This window comes from Myotis lucifugus, unplaced genomic scaffold (genome assembly GCF_000147115.1).
Source record: "Myotis lucifugus unplaced genomic scaffold, Myoluc2.0 scaffold_127, whole genome shotgun sequence".
NCBI lineage: Eukaryota > Metazoa > Chordata > Mammalia > Chiroptera > Vespertilionidae > Myotis > Myotis lucifugus.
The window spans coordinates 364,372-387,989 of record NW_005871175.1 but is presented as its reverse complement, the minus strand read 5'-3'; the positions used below and the strand labels follow the sequence as shown (position 1 = coordinate 387,989).

General features: G+C 36.9%; 1 protein-coding gene across 2 annotated transcripts; it reads left to right on the top strand.

Moving 5' to 3' along the window:
- Nucleotides 1-123: 123 nt before the first annotated feature.
- REST (RE1 silencing transcription factor) lies at nucleotides 124-22,907 on the top strand. 2 transcript variants are annotated; one of them, XM_006093934.3, is made up of 4 exons: nucleotides 127-283; nucleotides 1,299-2,202; nucleotides 11,848-11,931; nucleotides 17,371-22,907. In XM_006093934.3, the coding sequence occupies exons 1-4, from the start codon at nucleotides 257-259 to the stop codon at nucleotides 19,248-19,250; spliced, it is 2,895 nt and encodes a 964-aa protein (XP_006093996.1). In that variant the 5' UTR covers nucleotides 127-256; the 3' UTR covers nucleotides 19,251-22,907. The 2 variants fall into 2 exon arrangements, with proteins under 2 accessions (XP_023614064.1, XP_006093996.1); XM_023758296.1 differs by lacking the exon at nucleotides 11,848-11,931 and having other exon boundaries at nucleotides 124-283.
- Nucleotides 22,908-23,618: the final 711 nt, after the last annotated feature.

The window sequence follows — 23,618 nt, the reverse complement described above, 5'->3', positions numbered from 1 at the left end:
TGAGAAAATGGCCGAATGCCTATTTCAGCCAGGAATGCCGCCGCCGAGCAGGCGCCGGTGCAGCGCGCGTAGAATCGTGCAGCACGTTGGGGTTCGGAGCTTTGCTGGGACGGTCTGCCGGACAAACGTTGAGATTTCTTGAGGGGTGGTCGTGAGGGTTGGGGGGACTATTAGGAAAGTCGATGTTTGGGTAAATAACCGAGGAGCCCGGACGATCAGCCTTGGGACAGCTTTTGCCCTCGGTTTGTTTTCTGTGATGGCATTTGATTCCAACTTTTTGCGGGTACGTATAACTCAACCGGTTTGCGTTCATACGCTTCGGTGAAACGGACTGCTTCTTTTTTTTTTTTTTTTTGTATTTTGGGTTAAACTTTTTTAGTTTTCTTGCCACTTATTTTGACTTTTCTAATTTGCAAGAGAACACCTACTTTGAGAATAGCACCTTTGGGATGGAGCCTGGTTAAGACGGTTTAAAAAGCCCTACATGTTTTCAAGAGGGTGATCTTGTAATGGCTTCCACTAGGCAAGTAGGCCAAGTCAAGCACAATGCAAGAAAGTTGCTGAGTGTCGGGTTGAATTGTATGATTATTTTTCGTAGGTGGTTTGAAAGATTATTTTCATTTATGAAGTTTTGAGTACACCAAACTTACTTTTTCGCAGGAAAAAAGCTCCGTAATTTTTTTTCCCCTTAAACAGGTCAAATCAGCAAAAAATAAGAAACAAAGTGGTACTTTTTCACAGTAGTTTTCTCCTCTGGAGTTAGTTGAGGTAATGTGAATTTAAGTTCAGTTGACCAATTTATTACAGGCTTCTACTTTCTAGACATGTTTGCCTGGCTTTTGGATTTCTCCCTTTTCTGATTTAGACCAGTAAATGTTGAAGGAGGATTTGGGAGGCTAGCTGTTTACTATTCACATATTGAATTTTAAAAGTAATTTAATTAACATTAAAAATGAAAGCTTCTGTTTTGTTTGTTTTTTGCACCAGAAAAGTTAAAAGTGCTTGCCAGTGGTAGACCTACTTGGTGGACCTAATTATGTCAAAAATTTGATAAAGTTTTTCGGAGGAGGAGGGGTAATAGACATTTTTTTTTTTTGGTTATGCAGTAAAGAATTTGAAATTACAAAAAGATTTTAAAGGCTTCTTTTTAGTAGTTAATGAAGTTCATTGAGCTTAGAGATTATATTGGAAATGTGTTTTTTAAAAGATATGAAGAATTACGGTAGTGTTTTGGCTTTAGACCAGTAAAAGTTGTGTTTAAACTGGTGCTTTTGTGTTTTGTTTTGTTTTGAATTCAGAATACAGTTATGGCCACCCAGGTAATGGGGCAGTCTTCTGGAGGAGGAGGGCTGTTCAACGGCAGTGGCAACATTGGCATGGCCTTGCCTAACGATATGTATGACTTGCATGACCTCTCCAAAGCTGAATTGGCTGCTCCTCAGCTCATCATGTTGGCAAATGTGGCCTTAACTGGGGAAGTAAATGGCAGCTGCTGTGATTACCTAGTTGGCGAAGAAAGGCAGATGGCAGAATTGATGCCTGTTGGGGATAACAACTTTTCAGATAGTGATGGGGAAGGACTTGAGGAGTCTCCTGAAATAAAAGGTGAACCCAATGGCCTGGAAAACATGGAACTGGAAAGTTTGGAACTCAATGTTGCAGAACCACAGCCTGTGTTTGAGGTATCAGCTGCCCCAGAAATTTACAGCTCAAATAAAGAGCTTCCTCCTGAGACACCTGGAGCAGAGGACAAATCCAAGACCTTGAAGACTAAACCCTTTCGTTGTAAGCCATGCCAATATGAAGCAGAATCTGAAGAACAGTTTGTGCATCACATCAGAGTTCATAGTGCCAAGAAGTTTTTTGTGGAAGAAAGTGCAGAGAAGCAAGCAAAAGCCAGGGAATCTGGCTCTTCCACTGCTGAAGAGGGAGATTTCTCCAAAGGCCCCATTCGCTGTGACCGCTGTGGCTACAATACCAATCGATACGATCACTATACTGCTCATTTGAAACACCATACTAGAGCTGGTGATAATGAGCGAGTCTACAAGTGCATCATTTGCACATATACCACAGTAAGCGAATATCACTGGAGAAAACACTTAAGAAACCATTTTCCAAGGAAAGTGTACACATGTGGAAAATGCAACTATTTTTCAGACAGAAAAAACAATTATGTTCAACATGTTCGAACTCATACAGGTAAGAGGACCTTTGCAGTCCATAACTTCAACTCACTTCTGATAGTTAATTGAGTGGGTAGTTAACAATAATGCTAAAAGGGGGGGGGGGTACTGGGTTCACACCCTGATTTGATTATTTGCTGTCTTGTCCTTTGAACATGTTATTTATTCTCTGTGCCTCAGTTTCTCCAAGGAGGTAACTATACTATAGAATTAAAGGATCTAGTGAGGAACACAAATCAAGTACTGACTGTTATATGGAAGAATATTCAAGAGAAATCTTACCAATGTTCTTTCTAAAATACATACTCTAGCAACTTGGGATAGACCATTTAGCCAGCTTAGACTACTGTTTTTGTTAGAAGATGTATTTAGTTGGCAGTGAATACATCTAGATGCATACAGTAGTTTCCCGAAGGAATTTAGGACTTTGATGATAAAGAAAAAAACTAACCCTTGCATAACCACATTTAACAGAGCCTCAAACTATTTAAAACATTTGACTTGAGATAGTGAGCTCCTAAATGGAACAACTTGTCCCCAAAACACAGAAATGTGAGAATTTTTTAAAGTATTGGTGGCATTATCACTCAAATTATTTTCCTAATAAAGCAACCACATGTGGAAAATGCAACTATTTTTCAAACAAAAAGTAATGTTCAACATATTTGAACTCATACAGGTAAGAGGACCTTTCTAATTTATAAGTAAGTGCCTTCTTTCAAAAAAAAGTGGAACAATCTTAAAAATAGGAACAATTACAAACATCTCAAAAGTAAAGAGAATGCTACACTGCACCAACATATACCCATCATCTACACCCAACAGTTAGAAATATTTTGTCACATTTTGCAATTCATTTAAAAAAATAACAGCTTTATTGAGATATACTTTACTACCACACAATTCATCTATTTAAAGTTATGGTTCAGTGATTTTAATATATTCACAGTGCTGGAGAGAATTATGCTAGGTGAAATAAGCCAGTAGAGAAAGGCAAGTACCATATCATTTCACTTAATATGTGGAATCTAATGAACAAAATAAACACATATAGAAAACAGACACCATGGTAATTACCAGAGGGGAAGGATAGTGGGGGGTGGCGGGTAGAAGAAGGTATGTGGGGCTTTCCTTGCCTATAGCATGGTGAACGTTCCTAAAACCTGCCAAACTTTCTGTAAGAAGTGTGGCAAGCATCAACCCCACAAAGTAACACAGCACAAGAAGTGCGAGGATTCTCTGTATGCGCAGGGAAAGTGGCGTTATGACAGGAAGCAGAGTGGCTATCCTGGGCAGACGAAGCCGATTTTCTGAAAAAAGGTTAAAACTACAAAGAAGATTGTGCTGAGGCTTGAATGTGTTGAGCCCAACTGCAGATCTAAGAGAATGCTGCCTATTAAGAGATGCAAGCATTTTAACTGGGAGGAGATAAGAAGAGAAAGGGTCAAGTGATCCAGTTCTAAGCTTCATATTTTGTTTTATTATATGACAATAAAATCTTGATATGTTCACTTAAAAAAAAAAAGAAGGGATGTGGGGATAAATGGTGATGAAAGGAGACTTAGGGTGGTGAACATAATACATTTTACAGTTGATGTATTAAAGAATTGTACACCTGAAATCTATATAATTTTATTAGCCAATGCCACCCCAATAAATTCAATTAAAAATGTATATTCACAGTGTTGTGCAGCCATCACCACTATCAATTTTAGGACATCTTCACCCAAAAAGAAACTGTCAGTAGTCACTTCCCATTTCTCCTCAGTACCTCTTTAATTGTTGGCTTTTAAATTTACTTTAAAATTTTTGTCATTAGGAATCTCATTTTTTTCAAATAAATGTTTGTAACTATAGGTAGTTACTTTTTAAAAACATATTTTTATTGATTTCATAGAGGAAGTGAGAAGGAAACGTTAATGAGAATCATTGATGGGCTGCCTCCTGCACGCCCCCTACTAGGGATTGACCCTGCAACTCGGCTTGTGCCCTGACGAGAAGTGAACCCTGACCTACTGGTTCATAGGTTGATGCTTAGCCATTGAGCCACAGTGGCCAGGCTGGTAGTTATTTTAATTTACATTACATTTTCCTGGTAAGGATTGGTACTTTTGAGGTCTGATTACTGGTCTGAACAATCTAGTACTGTACTCTTGGGTCACAAGTGAAAAGGGACTATTGGGATGCTGTTTGGTTGTAGGAGTTGTCTCTCTGTAGAACTGAATCCCACAGGTGAAAGTGGGATACTGGGGAGGTAAATTGATATTGCTTTGCGTGAGTGGTAGATTTTAAACTTGGAGGTGAAATTCCATTGAAGGAAAGAAGCCTGCAGCAAGATTTCTTTAAAAAAAAAAATATATTTTATTGATTTTTCACAGAGAGGAAGGGAGAGGGATAGAGAGTTGGAAACATCGATGAGAGAGAAACATCGATCAGCTGCCTCCTGCACACCCCCTACTGGGGATGTGCTCACAACCAAGGTACATGACCTTGACCGGGAGAACCTGGGACCTTTCAGTCTGCAGGCGGACGCTCCATCCACTGAGCCAAACCGGTTAGGGCTGCAGTAAGATTTCTAAGCCCCAGCAGATGGCTTCTGCATTTAAAGTTTTAAAATCTAGTCAAGTAGCCTAGCCGGCGGCATTGCTCAGTGGTTGAGCATTGACCTATGAACCAGGAGGTCATGGTTCGATTCCCGGTCAAGGTACATGCCTGGGTTGCTAGCTCGATCTCCCTGGTGTGGGTGGGCGGAGAGGTGCAGGAGGCAGCTGATCAATGATTCTCTCTCATCATTGATGTTTCTATCTCTCCCTCTCTGAAATCAATAAAAAAATATATTAAAAAATCTAGTCAAGTAAAAGAATTTGTAGTCCTTTGGAATTTGTTATAACCTATAAATGAATGTCTCCATGCCAAAGCATTTTATTTCAAAACTGAAGAAGTTCAAACATTACAAAAATACTATAACTGAAGTGCATGACTTTTATGTGTACACCTTGATGAAGTTTTATGAATATATATACTCATAACCACCATGCAAGTCAACAGACTATTACCAGCACCCCAGTGCCTTTGTCGTATTAAATTTTGGGGGCAGGGGAGGGCAGTTTCAGTTTGATAACTTCAGAACTGTTGGGTCACTGAACTGTTTAAAAGTGTCCCCCAAAGCTAAAACTGTTTTCTTTTTTATTGTTTTTTATTGAATTTATTGGGATGACACTGGTTAAAAAATTTTTTAAATGTTTTCAACAGTAATCTAAATTGTTGATTTAACATTTTTAGAAGAAAAAAGAAACTGAAGACAGTTGAAAAGATTATTTCCAATTTTTTGTGTAAAGAGTTATTTTAAAAATAGGAACTCTACTTTTTGCCATTTCTTAATTTTTATTGTAGTGGTTATTTTTATCTAGTTATAGTATAGGTCAGTGGTTGGCAAACTCATTAGTCAACAGAGCCAAATATCAACAGTACAACAATTGAAATTTCTTTTGAGAGCCACATTTTTAAAATTTAAACTATATAGGTAGGTACATTGTTATTAACTTAATTAGGGTACTCCTAAGGCTTAGGAAGAGCCACACTCAAGGGGCCAAAGAGCCGCATGTGGCTCACGAGCCGCAGCTTGCCGACCACGGGTATAGGTGACTAATTTTTAATGGTTATATTTTACGTAGTTATACCAGCCATTACTTAACATTTTCTCCACATTAATTTAAGGTTGATATTTTCACAATAAGATTATATATTACATAGCTAACACTGGTTGTATGGATTTCACATTTTATTGTTAAACCGATTTGGTCTTTATGCTTTCTAAAAAGATTTTTCCATCCTATTACCTTGTGATTTTTATTTTATTTTTTTGAGAATTTTTATTTGAGCCCAAACTGATGACAATTACTGGGAAGCAAGATCTCCAATGCTTCTTACCTTTGATTAAAGAAACCCACAATTTGGTGGTATATAGATGGAAGGATAATTTGATTATGTAAATTCTGAGAGTATCTCTGCTATTAAATTCATGGCTCTAAATATTGTATTTCTGAAAATAAATTAATTAGTGCTGAACAGTAGAGATATGAAATGGCAGCAGAATCACTTATTTCTCATTAGGTAGTCTAGTTTTCAGAGTAAATGAGTTTCTTCTTTTATTGAGTAATCAATGCTAGGTACTTTATTCTTACTGAGAGGAAAACTTCTGATTTAAAAGCTTGAAGTGCTGGGCCCAAGGTCACATACAAGAGATTTGAAATCCGAATCTCTTTATAGGTAATTAGTATGGTGGGGATGAGGATTGTTTTCATTAGTCTTAAATAAAAAGATTTTTAATTTTGTGGCTTAGATATTTAACCAGTTCACAAATTGTACTTTATTTTTTATTTTACATTGATTGATTTTTTTAGAGAGAAAGGAAGGAAGAGAGAGAGAGACTGAGATTGAGATGGATTTGTTTGACCCATCTTTGCATTCATTGTGCCCTGCCTGGGATCGAACCAGCAACCTTGATATAGCTGGACAACATTCTAACCAACTGAGCTACCTGGTCAGGGTCACAAATTCTACTTTAAAAGATGACATTTTTGCCTGTATGTGTGACTGAAAAATCACTGTTTTGTAGATTGTGCCTATAGTGTAGAATTGCACAGATAGAATCAGTCTATTTTGTTATAAAGAATTTAAAAGTAAATTAATCTTTATTGATTCTTCATGTTAATCTACACTAGTATTTAATTTAATTTCATTAACTTTTAAAATAACAGCTTAATAGAATTTACATGCCATACAATTCACTATGGATAGGCCTGTTCTGGACATTTCATATATAAGGTATCCTCAAAAAATGTATACACACTGAGTAATTATAAAGGCAGTGTTTATTTAAATATATTTCATTTTCAAAATTGAGCTATGAGCAGTTAAAGTGTATATACATTTTTGGGGGGACACCCTGTATATGGAATCATTCAATATGTGGTCCTGTGTGATTACCTTTTCCCCCTTAGCAAAATGCTTTCAAAGTTCATTCATATTGTATGTACAATACTTATTTTCCTTTAATTGCCATATAACTTTTTATGGGTATACAACATTTCTTTTTAAATTTAAATTCTTTATTATTTATTACATATGTCTCCTTGGGTGTACAACATTTTGTTTATCCATTCATCAGTTAATGGGTGTTTGGTTTGTTTACACTTTCTGGCTATTATGAAAGATGCTATTATGAACATTTCTTGAACAAGTTTTTGTGTGGACAGAAGTTTTTTTTGTTTTTGTTTTTTAACCTATCTATCTATATGGAATTGCTGTGCCGAATAGGTAACTAACCATGTTTAATCATATGAGGAACTGCCAATTATTTTCTGAAGTGGCTGCATTAATTTTACAATCCCAGTAATGCATAAGGGTTTCAGTTTCTCCACATCCTAGCCAATATTTGTTAATATCTGCCACTTTGATTGTAGGCAACCAAGTGGGTATGAAGTCTTCATCTTATTTTGATTTGCATTTCCCTCATGGCTAATGATATTGTGCATCTTTCCATTTTCTTATTGGCCATTTGTGGATATTCTGTAAAGAACTACTTTTTTTGTTTGTTTTGTTAAATTAAATCTTTATTATTCAGATTATTACAGTTGTTCCTCTTTTCCCCCCATAGCTCCCCTCCACTCCGTCCCCCCCCACCCTCTGCCCCCCCCCACTGTCCTCATCCATAGGTGTATGATTTTTGTCCAGTCTCTTCCTGCACCCCCCACACCCCTTTCCCCCCTGAGAATAGTCAGTCCACTCCCTTTCTATGCCCCTGATTCTATTCACCAGTTTATTCTGTTCATCAGATTTTTTATTCACTTGATTTTTAGATTCGCTTGTTGATAGATGTGTATTTGTTGTTCATAATTTGTATTTTTACCTTTTTCTTCTTCTTCCTCTTCTTAAAGGATACCTTTCAGCATTTCATATAATACTGGTTTGGTGGTGATGAACTCCTTTAGCTTTTTCTTATCTGTGAAGCTCTTTATCTGACCTTCAAGTCTGAATGATAGCTTTGCTGGGTAAAGTAATCTTGGTTGTAGGTTCTTGCTATTCATCACTTTGAATATTTCTTGCCACTCCCTTCTGGCCTGCATAGTTTCTGTTGAGAAATCAGCTGACAGTCATATGGGTACTCCCTTGTAGGTAACTGACTTTTTTTCTCTTGCTGCTTTTAAGATTCACTCTTTGTCTTTTGCTCTTGGCATTTTAATTATGATGTGTCTTGGTGTGGTCCTCTCTGGATTCCTTTTGTTTGGGGTTCTCTGCACTTCCTGGACTTGGAAGTCTATTTCTTTCACCAGGTAGGGGAAGTTTTCTGTCATTATTTCTTCAAATATGTTTTCAATATCTTGCTCTCTCTCTTCTTCTGGCACCCCCATAATTCGGATGTTGGTGCACTTGAAGTTGTCCCAGAGGCTCCTTACACTATCTTGATATTTTTGGGTTCTTTTTTTCTCTTTGTTTTTCCGGTTGGGTGTTTTTTGCTTTTTCGTATTTCAAATCTTTGACTTTATTCTTGCGATCCTCTAGTCTGCTGTTGGAACTCTGTATAATATTCTTTATTTCAGTCAGTGTATGCTTAATTTCTAGTTGGTCCTTTTTCATATCCTCAAGGGTCTCACTAGATTTCTTGAGGGTCTCACTAAGTTTATCGGCGGTTTCTAGAAAATTCTTGAAAAACCTTATAAGTGTGGTTTTGAACTCTATATCCTGTAGTTTGCTTTCCTCCATTTCTGTCATTTGTGACCTGTTTCTTTGTCTCCACATTTTGGCTGCTTCCCTGTGTTGGTAGAGTGGCTTTCTGTGCTAGGTGTCCTATAGGGCCCAGTGGCTCAGCCTCCCCAATTACCTGAGGTGGACACTCTTGGTGCACCCCCTTGTGGGCTTTGTGTACAGTCTTGTTGTAGTTAAGCCTTGATTGTTGTAGGTATCACTGGGAGGAATTGACTTCCAGGCCAATTGGCTGTGAGAATCAGGTGTGTCTGCAGTGGGAGAACTTCTGTGCTGGAGACACCCTTCTAGGGCAAGACTTGCTTCAGTGGGGCTTTGGTGCTCACTGAGTCTCCCCCCTGAGTGTGTCCCTTATGGATCTGAGGAGTTGTAATCTGGATGGCCCCACTCTGATCACTGGGTACACTGGCTCTTGGATCTCTAAGGAGGTGCTAATTTAGCCTCTTCCTGAGGCTACCCAGCAGGAGCTATGGAGAGATCTGCAAATTCCTCTTCTTTGTTTGGGGTTTGGAGGTGCCTAGATGAGGCCCAGCTGTGAAGCAATGCAAGCTGCTGTGGGGCCTTGGGCCTTCTTTTGGAAGTTCTGGGTCTCTCTGACCCAGCTGCAGATTGTTAGTTAATTTTTAGATTGCAAAGGGCCAGGCCATTCATATGCAAAAGCCTCTGCACACAGCTTGGGTGGGGCAGGGTCTCAGGGAATCAACAGGGCGGAGCAAATAGCTATGGCTGATCCTCAGTCCTATCCTAAGAGGCCCCGAGTCTCAGTGTCCCGATAATCACTGCAAGCACCTGTGAGAGAAAGCCGCCCTCGAGTTTCAACCGATGCCAGACAGTCCAGTTTCTCCCTGTATGAGTCTGGGTCTCCAGAGACTCCCCCGGAACTGGAGTTCAGAGCAGTTGGGGGCTTGTGACTCCCTCCCGATTGAAAAAGACAACCGTGTCCTCAGTTGCCAGCCCTTTCCACGTGCGCCTCCATACCTCTGCACTTGTGCACCTCCTCTGAGTCTCAGTGTGCTTTTCTCTTTCCTTCTAGTTGTAGAATTTCCACTTAGCCAGCCTTCCTGTGGTTCTGGATGATGTCCGTTTTGTCTTTTAGTTGTGTTTTTGAAGTGGTTGTGCGAGGCAGCAATTTCCTGTGTTTACCTATGCCGCCATCTTGGTCTCCTCTGCAACAACTTCTTTCAAGAACTACTTTTAATATTTTAAAAACTATCTTAAAATTCTTCCAGGTAAAAGTAGTCATTCTATGCTATGAGTTATTTACAGCTAATCTATAGCTACCAGCCAATTACAATTGAGCAGTTATATTTACATTTCTCACTCATCACCACATTCTTTTTTCTTTCCTTTTTCTCTTCCTTGTTTAATTTTATTAGACACATGTGTTGCTATATCTTACTATGTAGACAAAAAATAATAATTGATATTTATTTAGGGCTTTATATGTGCCAAGACACAGTGTTAAGTACACTGCATGTATTAAATTCTCACAATTCTAAAAAGTGAAGGTACTGTTACTTTTCTAGATGCAGAAACTTGCTCAAGGTTGTAATTATTATCTTATGGCCAAAGACTAGATGAAACAAATTTTCAAACTTAAAAAAAGTTTGTGGTTGACAACCCACACTCAAAAACAGACACATTTCCTGTCTTTGTGTCTTAAATTCTTCAGTACTAAATCACTGGCCTCTCGTCTTCAATTGCTCTGTCCCTATGGTTTTATGAATAAAATTTGTTTTAACACTGACATTTCATAACAGCTGTATCTACCACTGGAAATTTTTAGCTAAACACAGCAAAATCCCTGCTCAAAAGCATTCTTGCTTTAAACTAACAATTCAAATAGTAGATTTATCCTTTTTTTCTTTTTAAGTGTTTTTTTTTAAAATTGATGTCAGAGAGGGAGCGGGGGAAGAGAGAGAGAAAGAGAGAGAAAAGCAGCAATGATGAGAGAATCATTGATCGGCTGCCCCCTGTGTTGGGATCGAGCCCACAACCTGGGCATATGCCCTGACTGGGAATCGAACCTTGACCTCCTGGTTCATAGGTTGACGCTCAAACACTGAGCCATGCTGGCCGGGCTAGATTTATCATTTTTACAAAGATTTTTAAAAAGTTAGCCAAGCCCTAGCTGGTTTGGCTCAGTGGATAGAGCGTCGGCCTGTGGACTGAAAGGTCCCGGGTTCGATTCCTGTCAGGGGTGCATGCCCGGGTTGTGGACTCGATTCCCAGTAGGGGGCATGCAGGGGGTAGCTGATTAATGATTCTTCTCTCTCATCATTGATGTTTCTGTCTCTCCCAATCCCTTCCTCTCTGAAATCTATAAAAAAAAAAAATTAAAAAAAAAAAGTTAGCCAAAACAGAAAGAAAAAAAGTTACCCAAGCCATAGCATCAAAAAATTTGGGTAGATTTTTCTTTAAGGATAATTCTAAATTAAAAAAAAAATGCTCCTTCATGCCTTATCAAGATTAATTTCTCAGTAGTTAACATTTAATATAGTCTGGCTAGGTAGCTTCAGTTGGTTACCCGGCCTGTTAGGGCACATAAAAGAATCAACCAATGAATGCATAAATAAATGGGGCAACAAATTGCTGTCTATCTCTCTCTCCCTTCCTCTCTCTAAAAAATCAAGTTTAATGTAATAATATGTAGTATTTCTGTGAAAATTAAAAGTGCTGTAGAATTCAGAAAGCCAGTGATAGTGTCAACAAAGTTGAAATGATGTAGTTATGTAAACCCTATATGAAATAACTTATATTTCTAATACATTTACATAAATTGACTATGTGCCAGGAATATGAAAATAATACACAGTACTGATTATTGTATATAATATTAGTGATAATTATGTTTGCCTTATTTTAACATATTTAAGGACTAATTATATTTTTTCAGGAGAACGCCCATATAAATGTGAACTTTGCCCTTACTCAAGTTCTCAGAAGACTCATCTAACTAGACACATGCGTACTCATTCAGGTTGGTAAGAAATGGGAACTTTTCTATCATTTATAGTAAACTACCATTAGAAGGAAGTTCTAGACCTGGAAATGGGTAATTATTTATGATTACATTTTTAAATATAATTTAGAAACTAGTTAAAAATCAGTATTCTATTACTATGGAGTTGTATTTTTAATGAGTCCATAGGTAGAATTTTTGTAAATGTAAATGTGTACTTTTCTGGGAGGAGGGTTCTTAATTTTCATTAGCTCTTCAATAAATTCAGTGACACATAGACCAAGGCTGGTTAATGCTGTTTGAACAACTCCTACTTTCTCACACTCCTTCAACACAGTATGACACCAAATTTCATAGTGTGTGGTTGCCAGGCTCTAGGGCAGTGATGGCGAACCTTTTGAGCTCGGCGTGTCAGCATTTTGAAAAACCCTAACTTAACTCTGGTGCCGTGTCACATATAGAAATTTTTTGATATTTGAAACCATAGTAAAACAAAGACATATTTTTGATATTTATTTTATATATTTAAATGCCATTTATCAAAAATCAACCAAAAAAATGAGTTCGCATGTCACCTTTGACATGCGTGTCATAGGTTCGCAATCACTGCTCTAGGGATTCCTTCTGAGCTTCTCAGGTCTTGAAATTTGGATTTGTTCTATTTTGAAAGTTGATAGGGCTTCTCTGAGGACTGATGTACAAAAGCGTACCTTTAAAGAATTATATGTAATTTGAGATATTAACTTATTAGCCTATAATAGATAGAATTCAGACAGTAACAAGTAGGAGATTCATGTACTACAGTGAAAGATCAGCATCACCAACCAGAATTGGACCCCAGTATCAAGCTGGCCAAGTTAAAAGTATTAGTATAGGTGGTCTTGTGGTTGATAATTATTTCATTTTGGCCATGATTGACCCTTGGTGAACTGCCGTGTCTCCTTTCAGATTTAGAATATACGATATGTACCCCTGTGGGCAAACTATGCTAAATACAATCTTGTTTACAAACGTCTATGTAGACCAAGCATGTCAAACTCAAAGGCTAACCTGGGCCACATAAACAAGGTTTAAGTTTATGTGGGCTGCAAAAAAACAAAAGCTTCAATTTTCATAGAAACGTAGGTTTTTTTCTATACAGACATGTTGAATACTAAGGGCTGAAATAAATGAGTAATTGTTAACATGAAATAATAGAACATTTTAATAAAAATCACTGTTTTTTTCTTGAACATTAACTTACCAGACACTGAATAACTGCACAAATTAATAAGCGTAACCTATTTTCTTGTTCTCCAAAAGCGAAATATTTTCTGTTGCACACACCAAACAAGTCAGTCCAATACTAATGACGTGGCAATCAGCTGCTAAAATATTCGCTGCTAGTATTAGTGGAGAGAAATATGGTGCACCTGCCTGTAAGGTGCATAAGGGAAATGAATGCAACACAATTATAGTAATCAGTCATTAGCGAATGTTGTAGTTCGTTATTAATAATTATGTATAACAGGATATTGTAAAAATTAAGTTACGAAATTTTTATTAAAACGTATCTTACATACCGTTATATTGGCTGGGCCACAAAAATATTCATTGTGGGCTGCATGTGGCCCGCGGGCCACGAGTTTGACATGCTCGATGTAGACCTACCTCCCTTAGGTTAACAGTTACCGTAAATCTGTGTGTCCAATTGGGTAGCCACTAGCTGCATATGGTTATTGAGCTTGTGAAATGTGGTTGATTGGAATTGAGTTGTATAAAATACTAAAATTCAAACCGTATGAAGAAAATCCAAATATTCTATTTTTAAAATATTGATTACATGTTGACATAATATTGAATATATTAGGTCAAATAGTAAATTCATTTTACGTTTGTAATGTGACTACTGGGAAATTTAAAATTAAATATGTTGCTTGCATTTTTTAAAAATATATATATATATTGTTATTGATTTCAGAGAGGAAGGGAGAGAGAGAGAAACATCAATTATGAGAGAGAATCATTGATCGGCTACCCTCTTGCAAGCCCCACACTGGGGATCAAGCTGCAACTTAGGCATGTGCCCTGACTGGGAATTGAACCATAACCTCCTGGTTCATAGGTTGACACTCAACCACTGAGCCATGCTGGTTGGGCTTGCTTGCATTTTATTGTTATTGAATATAGCTGTCTTATGTGAGTGATAAGACTGGGTTATAGTACAGATTCTGATTTATGAAGGGTCACATAGTATGCTTGCTAGCCTTTCTTGACCCTACCTGCCCGTCATGTTAATATATACTTTGAGTGTACCTTCTAAATCTCCAAAGCTATTGAGTTGGATCACTTAACCAGAGCCTGGCTATGTTACCTTTCAGTGTTTCCTGGTTTCATTTTCTGAGGGTAACTTGGATGATATCTAAAGCTTTGCTGAGGCTAGTAGACATATGTCCTGTTGGTAGATAGTATGCTGTAGCCCTTAAAACATTTAAGAGCGTTACACAAGTTAATTCATTTAATTATCCTATCCTATATAATAAAACCCTAATATGCAAATTGACCAAACCACGGAACAGGTTGCTATTACGTGAACTGACCACCAGGGGGCAGACACTCGATGCAGGAGCTGCCCCCTGGTGGTCAGTGTGCTCCCACAGAGGGAGCGCTGCTCAGCCAGAAGCCAGGCTCACGGCTGGCAAGCGCAGCAGACAGTAAGGAGCGAGGGGTCCCGGACTGCGAGAGCACCGGACTGCAAGAGGGATGTCTGCCAGCTTAGGTCCGATCCCCGCGTGGACATCCCCTGAGGGGTTCCAGACTGTGAGAGGGCACAGGCTGGGCCGAGAGACTCACACACACACACACCCCCTAGTGCACGAATTTTGTGCACTGGGCCTCTAGTGATATATAAGTTCTAGTACCATTTTACAAATGTGGAAACTAAGGCATTGAAGAAATGTGGCCATTTTTCTTGTAGAATGCCCTCCTTCTGGATTTGTCCTTACTTGCTTTTTCATGGTGTCATATAGTTTTTTCTCTGTCCCTGTGTCTTGTATTACTTATATGCTGGAAATTAAATGTAAATGCTTGATACTTCATGTTTTAAAGTCATATATCTGGTTGACCTGTACTATTAGAATGACAAAGTACTTGTATCTTCATTGAAATACTTTTGTCATTGTATAAGTATTTATCTATGGTGTTTTAATAATCTTTGCCTGAACAATTTTGAGTGTGCTAACTGTTGTTTTTGGATTTTCTTTGCTATATGTTTTCTTTTGAATTACTATTTTTTAAAGATTTTAAAAATATTTTTTTTTATTGATTTTGGAGAGGGAGAGGGAAAGAGAGATAGAAACATCAATGATGAGAGAGAATCATTGATTGGCTGCCTCCTGCATGCCCTCTACTGGAGATTGAGCCCGCAACCTGGGCATATGCCCTGAGTGGGAATTGAACCTTGACCTCCTGGTTCATAGGTTTATGCTCAACCACTGACCCACACTGGCCAGGCTTCCTTGCTATTCTTTCTGAACTATTCTTTAAAACAAACAAAAAACTATACCATACTTTTTTTAAAATATGTTTTTATTGATTTTGAGAGGTTTTCTAATACAAGCAGGATTTTATGGCAATAGAAGGAAAATTGGAGCAAGTAAATTATGCTGCCATCAAATTTTAAACAGATTTCTACATCTTCCCATACCTTGACTAATGCTTGCTATGTAAATATCCTCATTTACTAGGGTTTTTAAAATGGTGCTATTTTCCTTATAATTTTTTAATTATCACAAATGTTGATTCAGAGGTAGGGTTTATGTGGATAGGCAGGATATGATGACTCCTCCCTTCCCCCCCAATACTAAAAATTAACCAGTTTGTTCCTACAGGTAATGCATAGAGGATGCCTGGCTAACTGCTCATGCTAAATGTTTATATGGCTAAATAATCTAAATATTAGATTAAGTATATACCTGAAACCCATATAATTTTATTAACCATCAAGTCACTCCAGTAAATTAAAATTAAAATTTTTAAAAGAAAAAATATTTTACAGGTGAGGAAATGAGCCTTTAGAGAGTTTTCAGTACCTTGCTCAAGATCTCACAGTAAATTGCAGAATCCCATATTTGATCACCCAGATATTCTTACTCCAAAGCAGTTCTTAACTATTATGCCACCTATCTTTCCCTATTCTTGTCTGTATATATAAAACCAATGCTTGTCCCATTGAGGTGATTCACTGGAGAGAGGACAAGATACGGCCAAGCACTATGGAGTAATGTAGCATGTTGTAGAAACTTATTTACAAATTTGTTAGTCAACTAATATGGAAAAGAGTTGTCCACTTAGCTACATGTCCTATCTGATGCACTTGGATATGTATTTGTTTCTGTGATCAAGTGTTTTATCATCAGACATTTTCTAATCATGTAAAGCATACCATCTACATCTACATGGTTTTACTTAATGTCTGAGTAGCTTTGCTTTATGAAAATATTAAGATGTGATATGAATTTGAGAATGTTTGAGAGATGAATTTTCATAAATGTCAATTTCCATTTTTCTACTATGCATTCCATTGGACCAGTGGGGTATGGATACCATTTGGTAATATTTACTAGAGTGTGTTCTAGAGGGGTATGTATTCAGGTAGAATGTGTTACTCTTATGCCTTTAATTTGGGGGTGGGGGTTGTTCTGGTTCTGTAATGTACCTGTGATTATTACTTTGTTTGCTTATTTTACGTACCATATCTATTTGTATGCCCCTTCAAATTTACCTAGTTTCTTTGGCCGTTTTTAAAAAGGTGGGTAAAAATCAAGGAAAGATTTCTGACTAGGCTATATTTTTGCTTTAAAATAGCATCTTTGGCATTGGGGAAATTTGCTGAATGACGCTTGACAGCTTTTGCCTTGATGGATAAAAGGGTTAAATTTAAAGGGGAAAAAAAGGCTCTTTGCTCCCTGAGGCTAACACAGTGTTGTAAAACTTGTGTGGAAGGTCTGGGAGTGTAGCTTAGAGTATAAGTTATTTCTTTAAAGTCTCAAGACTTATCTTTAAAATATCTGAATTTTGTATTCCACTCCATTATACTTTTTTTAACTAAACATAAAACATTTGAAGTTATTTTCTTTGAGGGTCCTCACTCCAAAATTACTATCCAGAGCTGAACTTGGCCAGTAATTATTGTGTATTAACAAATGTCTGCTCTTTAATAGTTCTTGAGAGCCTTACGTTGATGAAATTTTTAGATGATGATGGCTGTGAGATACTTATTTCTTGGTTTAGTTTCACAATCAATGTCAAGGGATGGAGAAAAGATATACAAGTAAATATGGTAAATGTAAAGTGCATGAAATTGCCTTTTCAATATATAGTTTTTGTGGGTTTTTTGTTAACATAATCCAATTCCTTATATTTTAATGATCTTGCATTCATTTTTTAATATGTCTTCGACGTCTCATTTACTTTTAGGTGAGAAGCCATTTAAATGTGATCAGTGTAGTTATGTGGCCTCCAATCAACATGAAGTAACTCGCCATGCAAGACAGGTTCACAATGGGCCTAAACCTCTTAACTGCCCACACTGTGACTATAAAACAGCAGATAGAAGTAACTTCAAAAAACACGTGGAGCTACATGTTAATCCACGGCAATTCAATTGTCCTGTATGCGATTATGCAGCTTCCAAGAAGTGTAATCTGCAGTATCATTTCAAATCAAAGCATCCCACTTGTCCTAATAAAACAATGGATGTTTCAAAAGTGAAACTAAAGAAAACCAAAAAGCGAGAGGCTGACTTGCCTGATAACAATAATACCAATGAGAAAACAGAAACAGAGCAGACAAAAATAAAGGGGGATGTAGCTGGAAAGAAAAGTGAGAAGCCTGTAAAAGTGGAGAAAAAAGATAATGCTTCGAAAGAGAAAAAGCCTTGTAGTAATGCTTCAATCCAGGTGACTACCAGAACTCGGAAATCAGCAATGGAAACTAGAGAGATGGATGTGCATTCAAAAACCAATGCAGAAAAAAACTGTAAAACCAAGAAAGGCAAAAGGAAGATGGAAGCTGAAGCCCATTCCATACAAGATCCTATTAATGATGAGCAACCTGTGACAAAAAAGAAAAAGAAGACAGAAAGCAAACCCAAAAATAGTCAGGAAGTACCAAAGTGTGAGAACAAAGTGGAGGACAATAAAAAGCAAAATACTTGTGTGAAAAAAAGTACAAAGAAGAAAACTCTGAAAAATAAATCAAGTAGAAAAAGCAGCAAGCCTGCTCAGAAGGAGACTGTTCAGAGAGGGCCTGCTCAGACAGAGCCGCTGCCACCCATGGAGCCTCCTCAGGTGGGGCCTGTTCAGACAGAGCCTCCTCCTCCCATAGAGCCTGCTCCGATGGAGGTTGTTCAGAAGGGGCCTGTTCAGATGGAGGAGCCTCCTGCCATGGAGCCTCCTCCTCTTACGGAGACTCCTCCTCTTACGGAGCCGCCTCCTCTTACCGAGCCTCCAATTCCCAAAAAGTCTCCTCGAAAAGATAATAAAAAGGAAAAGTCTAACATGCAGAGTGAAATGGCAAGGAAGGAGCAAGTCCTTATTGAAGTTGGCTTGGTGCCTGTTAAAGAAAGCCAACTTCTAAAGGAAAGTGCAAGTGCACAGGATTTCTTACCACCATTGCCAAAGGAAAACTTAAAAGAAGAGGAGTCAAAAGACCAAAAATTACTCACCGAATGTGAAGGAAGTAAAGAAGCCCCACTTCAAAAAGTAGAAGCAGAAGAGGCAGATAAGAGTCTAGCTGTTGTCAAGGAATCTGCCAATATTTCATCCTCTGAACAAAACTTGAATATGCTAGAGGGTGAAACTTCAGATGATAAACCTCAGACTGACACTAGGCTTTGTGAAATGGATATGGATACAGATGAGAACAAAACAGAGAATCTCCCTGGAAAAGACTCAGCAGTTGAAGAATCAGTTTCACCACCGCTTCTTCCTCTGCCAACAGAAAAACAAGAAGCCGTGTCCAAAACTTCCGTAGCATCACCTCCTGTTACCATGGCAGTAAATGAGTCTCAGGAAATGGATGAAGATGAAGGTATCCATAGTCATGATGGAAGTGACCTAAGTGACAACATGTCGGAGGGTAGTGATGATTCTGGATTAAATGGGGCCCGGCCAGTTCCACAAGAAGCTAGTAGGAAAAATGCAAAGGAAGCGTCGACAGCCAAGGTGGCTGAGGGAGATTTTGTTTGTATCTTCTGTGATCGTTCTTTTAGAAAAGAAAAAGATTACAGCAAGCACCTCAATCGCCATTTGGTTAACGTATACTTCCTTGAAAAAGCAGCTAAAGGACAGGAATAATTAAACTTTGGAAAAGGCTTCAATTCTTAGTTTGTGAGGTCCTATTACATTTTATATTCCTTTATACTAGTAGACAACCATTTAATTTTAAAATTGCTTTAATTAGTGTCCAATGTTGATTTTTAAGTGACACTCTTTTTCTTATGACTCTCTACCTATTGTATACATTTTAGCAAATCCAAGGGAGTTAGTGTACTAAACCAGCATCACCTAAATCTCTTAGCTTACACATTTAATTGAAACTAGAAGGCCAAGGTGGCATAGCATTTTATTGCTTTGTTTAGCTATAACTTGTCAGTTTACCCCTAATGTCTGTCTTCCTGTTTCAGTTTAGTTTATTCTTAGTTTCTTATGTAGCTCTATAAAAATTGGCATGCTTAAATAGCAAATTACTTGAAGAATTTGCCTGCTTTATATACAGTTAGCACTTTAAAATTTTTTTAGAGATGAGAAGAGACATTTAAATTGAAGAAAAATTCTCCAAGCAATGGACATTGTTTTGGTCCAGGTATTTACTCCTGAGTTTTGATCAATATTTCTTATTTGTGTATGTTAATCGTCATAAAAACAATGATTTTTGGTGTTTCTTTTTTTTTTTTTTTTTTTTCGGTGCTTTAATGGCTTAAAGATATTGCACATTTTTTTTTAACCTATGCAGTTAAATTTTTTCCTAGAAATAGCATTTGTGTTGAACAGTAACACTTTATACATATATATGCATGTTTATTTTGTCCTTTTTGGAGGGATGCTTTTAGTCTTGTTTGCAAAAGGGCAGTTTTTCTTTTGCTGCAGTTGTCTTTTTTGCAGAATATTAGTGTGTGCAAGTTGGTGAGCAAATGAAACATACAGGTTCAAGTCATTGATTTTGATTTTCACATCTTATATCTATAACTGTATTTCATATAAGTTATTTATTTTAAATGGATATAGTAAATTCACAGCTCTCAGCTTGAACTTTGCAATAAATGAACCACTAGACTATATTGATTGATTTTTCTCTCAAATACCAACCATAAGTAAAATTTATTGGCCTGTTTTAGTACACTACTACTTAAATGTACAGTGTTAAGTCATATCTTTGAGGAAAACCTTTTTTCATAGATGGTTGGTGTCCATATGGGTACTCAGCTGAGTAAACAATTGTGACATTTGGAAATTGCAAACCTGAAATTAAGAGACAGATAACACATTCAAATTATACAAATTATCAATTGTGAGATTCCAAAGCCATAACAATTATACAAAAAAACCTAGGATGAGAAGAAGGTAGTATGAGTGCTGGTAGACCAGCCATTACTTCCTATGAATACAATGAAAAAGGCTGGTGAACCTTAATTACAGTCCAGATTTAAAAATCACACTTTCTCAGGGATCTCCACAAACGAGTGGGTTTCCTGGCTGTCACTGTGACAGCCTCTTTGTACAGGTGAGGCCTCAAATGAAATGCAGCTATCTTGGTGTTCCTATATTTTGTAGGAAAAAATGTATATTCCCAAACTTACTTTGTTTTGATAGGTTCTTTGGCCAGTCGCCAAAGAATATGAAAGAATCCAACAGGATTTTTCTTGTTTATAGTAGTTATTCATTGCAGTAAAAATAAACTATGATCCCAATAAGGAATCTTAAACAATTCTGATCTTCCATTTTCTGTTCTGAAATAACCATTTTATATTTCATTTACTTTGTTCTCTCTGGTGATCTCTTTGAGGTGTAGGTTGCAGAGTTTGATAGAACAACATGAAAAAAGATTAGGAAAAGCGTTGAAGTGTGGGTGGAAAACTTGTTAAAAATCTAGGAGTGAAGTTTGAGTTAAAAGACATTTGAACTTTGAATTGACTGGGAGACCAAAGATTCAAAGAAGATGATACTCTCAAGACATGAGGAGTGAATTGTGTGTTAATAGTGTGTTTTGTGTGCATGAATGGAAATTTGTAAATGATGTTGAATTCTAGGTGAATTCTTGGCTCCGACAATCATTGTCAACAGAAGATCAAGCTGCAAATATTTATGTTTTAAAACTTAAATTATAAAGCTAGTTAAATCTTTCTAACAACTAGTTTTGATGTTCATGGGTACATTTTATGTAAGTTACCTTTTACATTATGAAAAAATTCATATTAAGTACAGATTGGAGATTGGAAATCAATTTGGGGGAGAGGCTTTCGTAGATTCTTTCGTACTAAAGAAAAACATTTGACTTCTTGGGGATTGACTTATTTTCTTATCTAGTTTTAAAGACGAGAATGCTAAATAAAAATATGAAGGAAATTAAAACTCCTTATTGTTAAATTGATCCTTGAAAACATTGTTATTAGAAATTGGGTAGGGCTTTTGAGGCCTTTTTTCCAGAAAACAAAGACTTGATTGTCAGGCCTATATTAGGTTCTGAACCTTAATGCCATGTATTTGTACTTATTAAAAATTGTTTCAGTAAAAAGCATATTAATAATATGAACTTCTTTTCTAGTTGGGAGTTCTTCCATTTGAAAAATGTGATATTTGCATGAAACTGAATCTTTGTGTTTTCTCAGTTTCCCCTCCACTGGATAGAATTTAAGCTAGACTTCCCTTTTGATAAAGAAAAAAAAGTGAACATGTTATTTGTAAATTGATGTTTAGTGACTAGAGATAAACTTGAAATATTAGAATACATTATAAGTCTAATCCTAGGTAGTCTTATGAAAATGTATCTCTTAACTATCTTTTGAATCTATTGTTTTCAATATATTTTAAGTTATATATTTTCTCTTTTCAGAGCTGCTTCTTCCAGGCGCTTTTTTTTATTTTATTGAAGTGTAATTTACAAGGGGCAACATTTTTTTTTTTTTTACAAGGTTTCTTATAACTATGGCTGGATGTTTTCACTAGTCTTCCAAGAAGGGTCATTTTATTTTTTAGAGTCACTTCTAAAGTCCTGTGGTCTTTAACTTAGGGACTATTTTTTATATGAGTGCTAATAAATATTTAAACCCAAGTAGACCTCATTACATGTCACCCTATGAATGTTGACAATGGAAGGGACTACATTGCCTGTAGTATATCAGTTTTGGACTGAAAAGCTGGGGAAGAAATATAATTTTCTTTTTTGCATAAATCAGAAAAATAGCTAGTGTGTGGAGTTTCCTTCTTGACCTCAGCAGATAAACTGAGCTGATAGTGTTAATTCAGATTCAGGAAATTATCTGAATCCTGCTTTGTGTAGATTTGCAATCTACATGCAATATTGACTAAAAAAAATAGCTTTTCAGTTTCACATGTATACATAGGCTTTCCCCACTCTTTTCAGCATCCATTAGTTAGTTAGTTATTGGACTTTGTAAACTGGCATTGAAACATTGCAACACTGTTTTGTTGTACCAATTTTATAAACTTACAGTGCAATACGTGTTATTTTTCAGAGACAAACCAAAGGTTAATTTCTCAAGGTTCTTGCTGCCTGCTGTAGCAGCCTTTGGAGGATCTTTTATATACATTTGTAATAGATGAAAAATAAAACATTGCAAATCTTCTTTCTTTTTCTTCTTAATGTTTAAACCATGTACCAAGTTTTTGGTCCAAATCATGTAAAATAAGTTAAACTTAAATTGCATTCTATTAACCAATATGAGTGTATTTCTGTAAGCATAGTTATGTTGAAATAAAGTTTTTAAAAGCATATTATGCCTTTGTTTATTATTTGCACATCAGGTATCAAGGAATCCAGGTTTATTTTGCTGAAATTGCAAATGTATTAATAATTTTCTAAATTATTTTTCTCCAGACAACCCATAGTGTCTAAAAAGGTCATAGCAATCTTTATTGCTTGGGGTAACAATCTAGTGCAGTGGTTCTCAACCTTCCTAATGCCGCGACCCTTTAATACAGTTCCTCATGTTGTGGTGACCCCCAACCATAAAATTATTTTCGTTGCTACTTCATAACTAATTTTGCTACTGTTATGAATCATAATGTAAATATCTGATATGCAGGATGTATTTTCATTGTTACAAATTGAATGTAAAGCATAGTGATTAATCACAAAAACAATATGTAATTATATATTCAATATGTGTTTTCCGATGGTCTTAGGCGACCCCTGTGAAAGGGTTATTCGACCCCCAAAGGGGTCGCGACCCACAGGTTGAGAACCGCTGATCTAGTGGGTGGTAGTTCAAAGCATATCTTCCTGTTCTCTGCTTTCTGGAAGGTGGAGGTTGGGAGAAACAATGAGAGGACAATTCATAGGAGGTTTTATGTAGTAACTAGTGTCCCGGTGCACAGATTCGTGCACACTGAAAGGAAATTAGAAGAAATATTTTAATATTGCTATTCGCATCTTGCTAATGAAAATAAGATTCTACCGAGTCTCCTATCTACCTACTCTAGGAC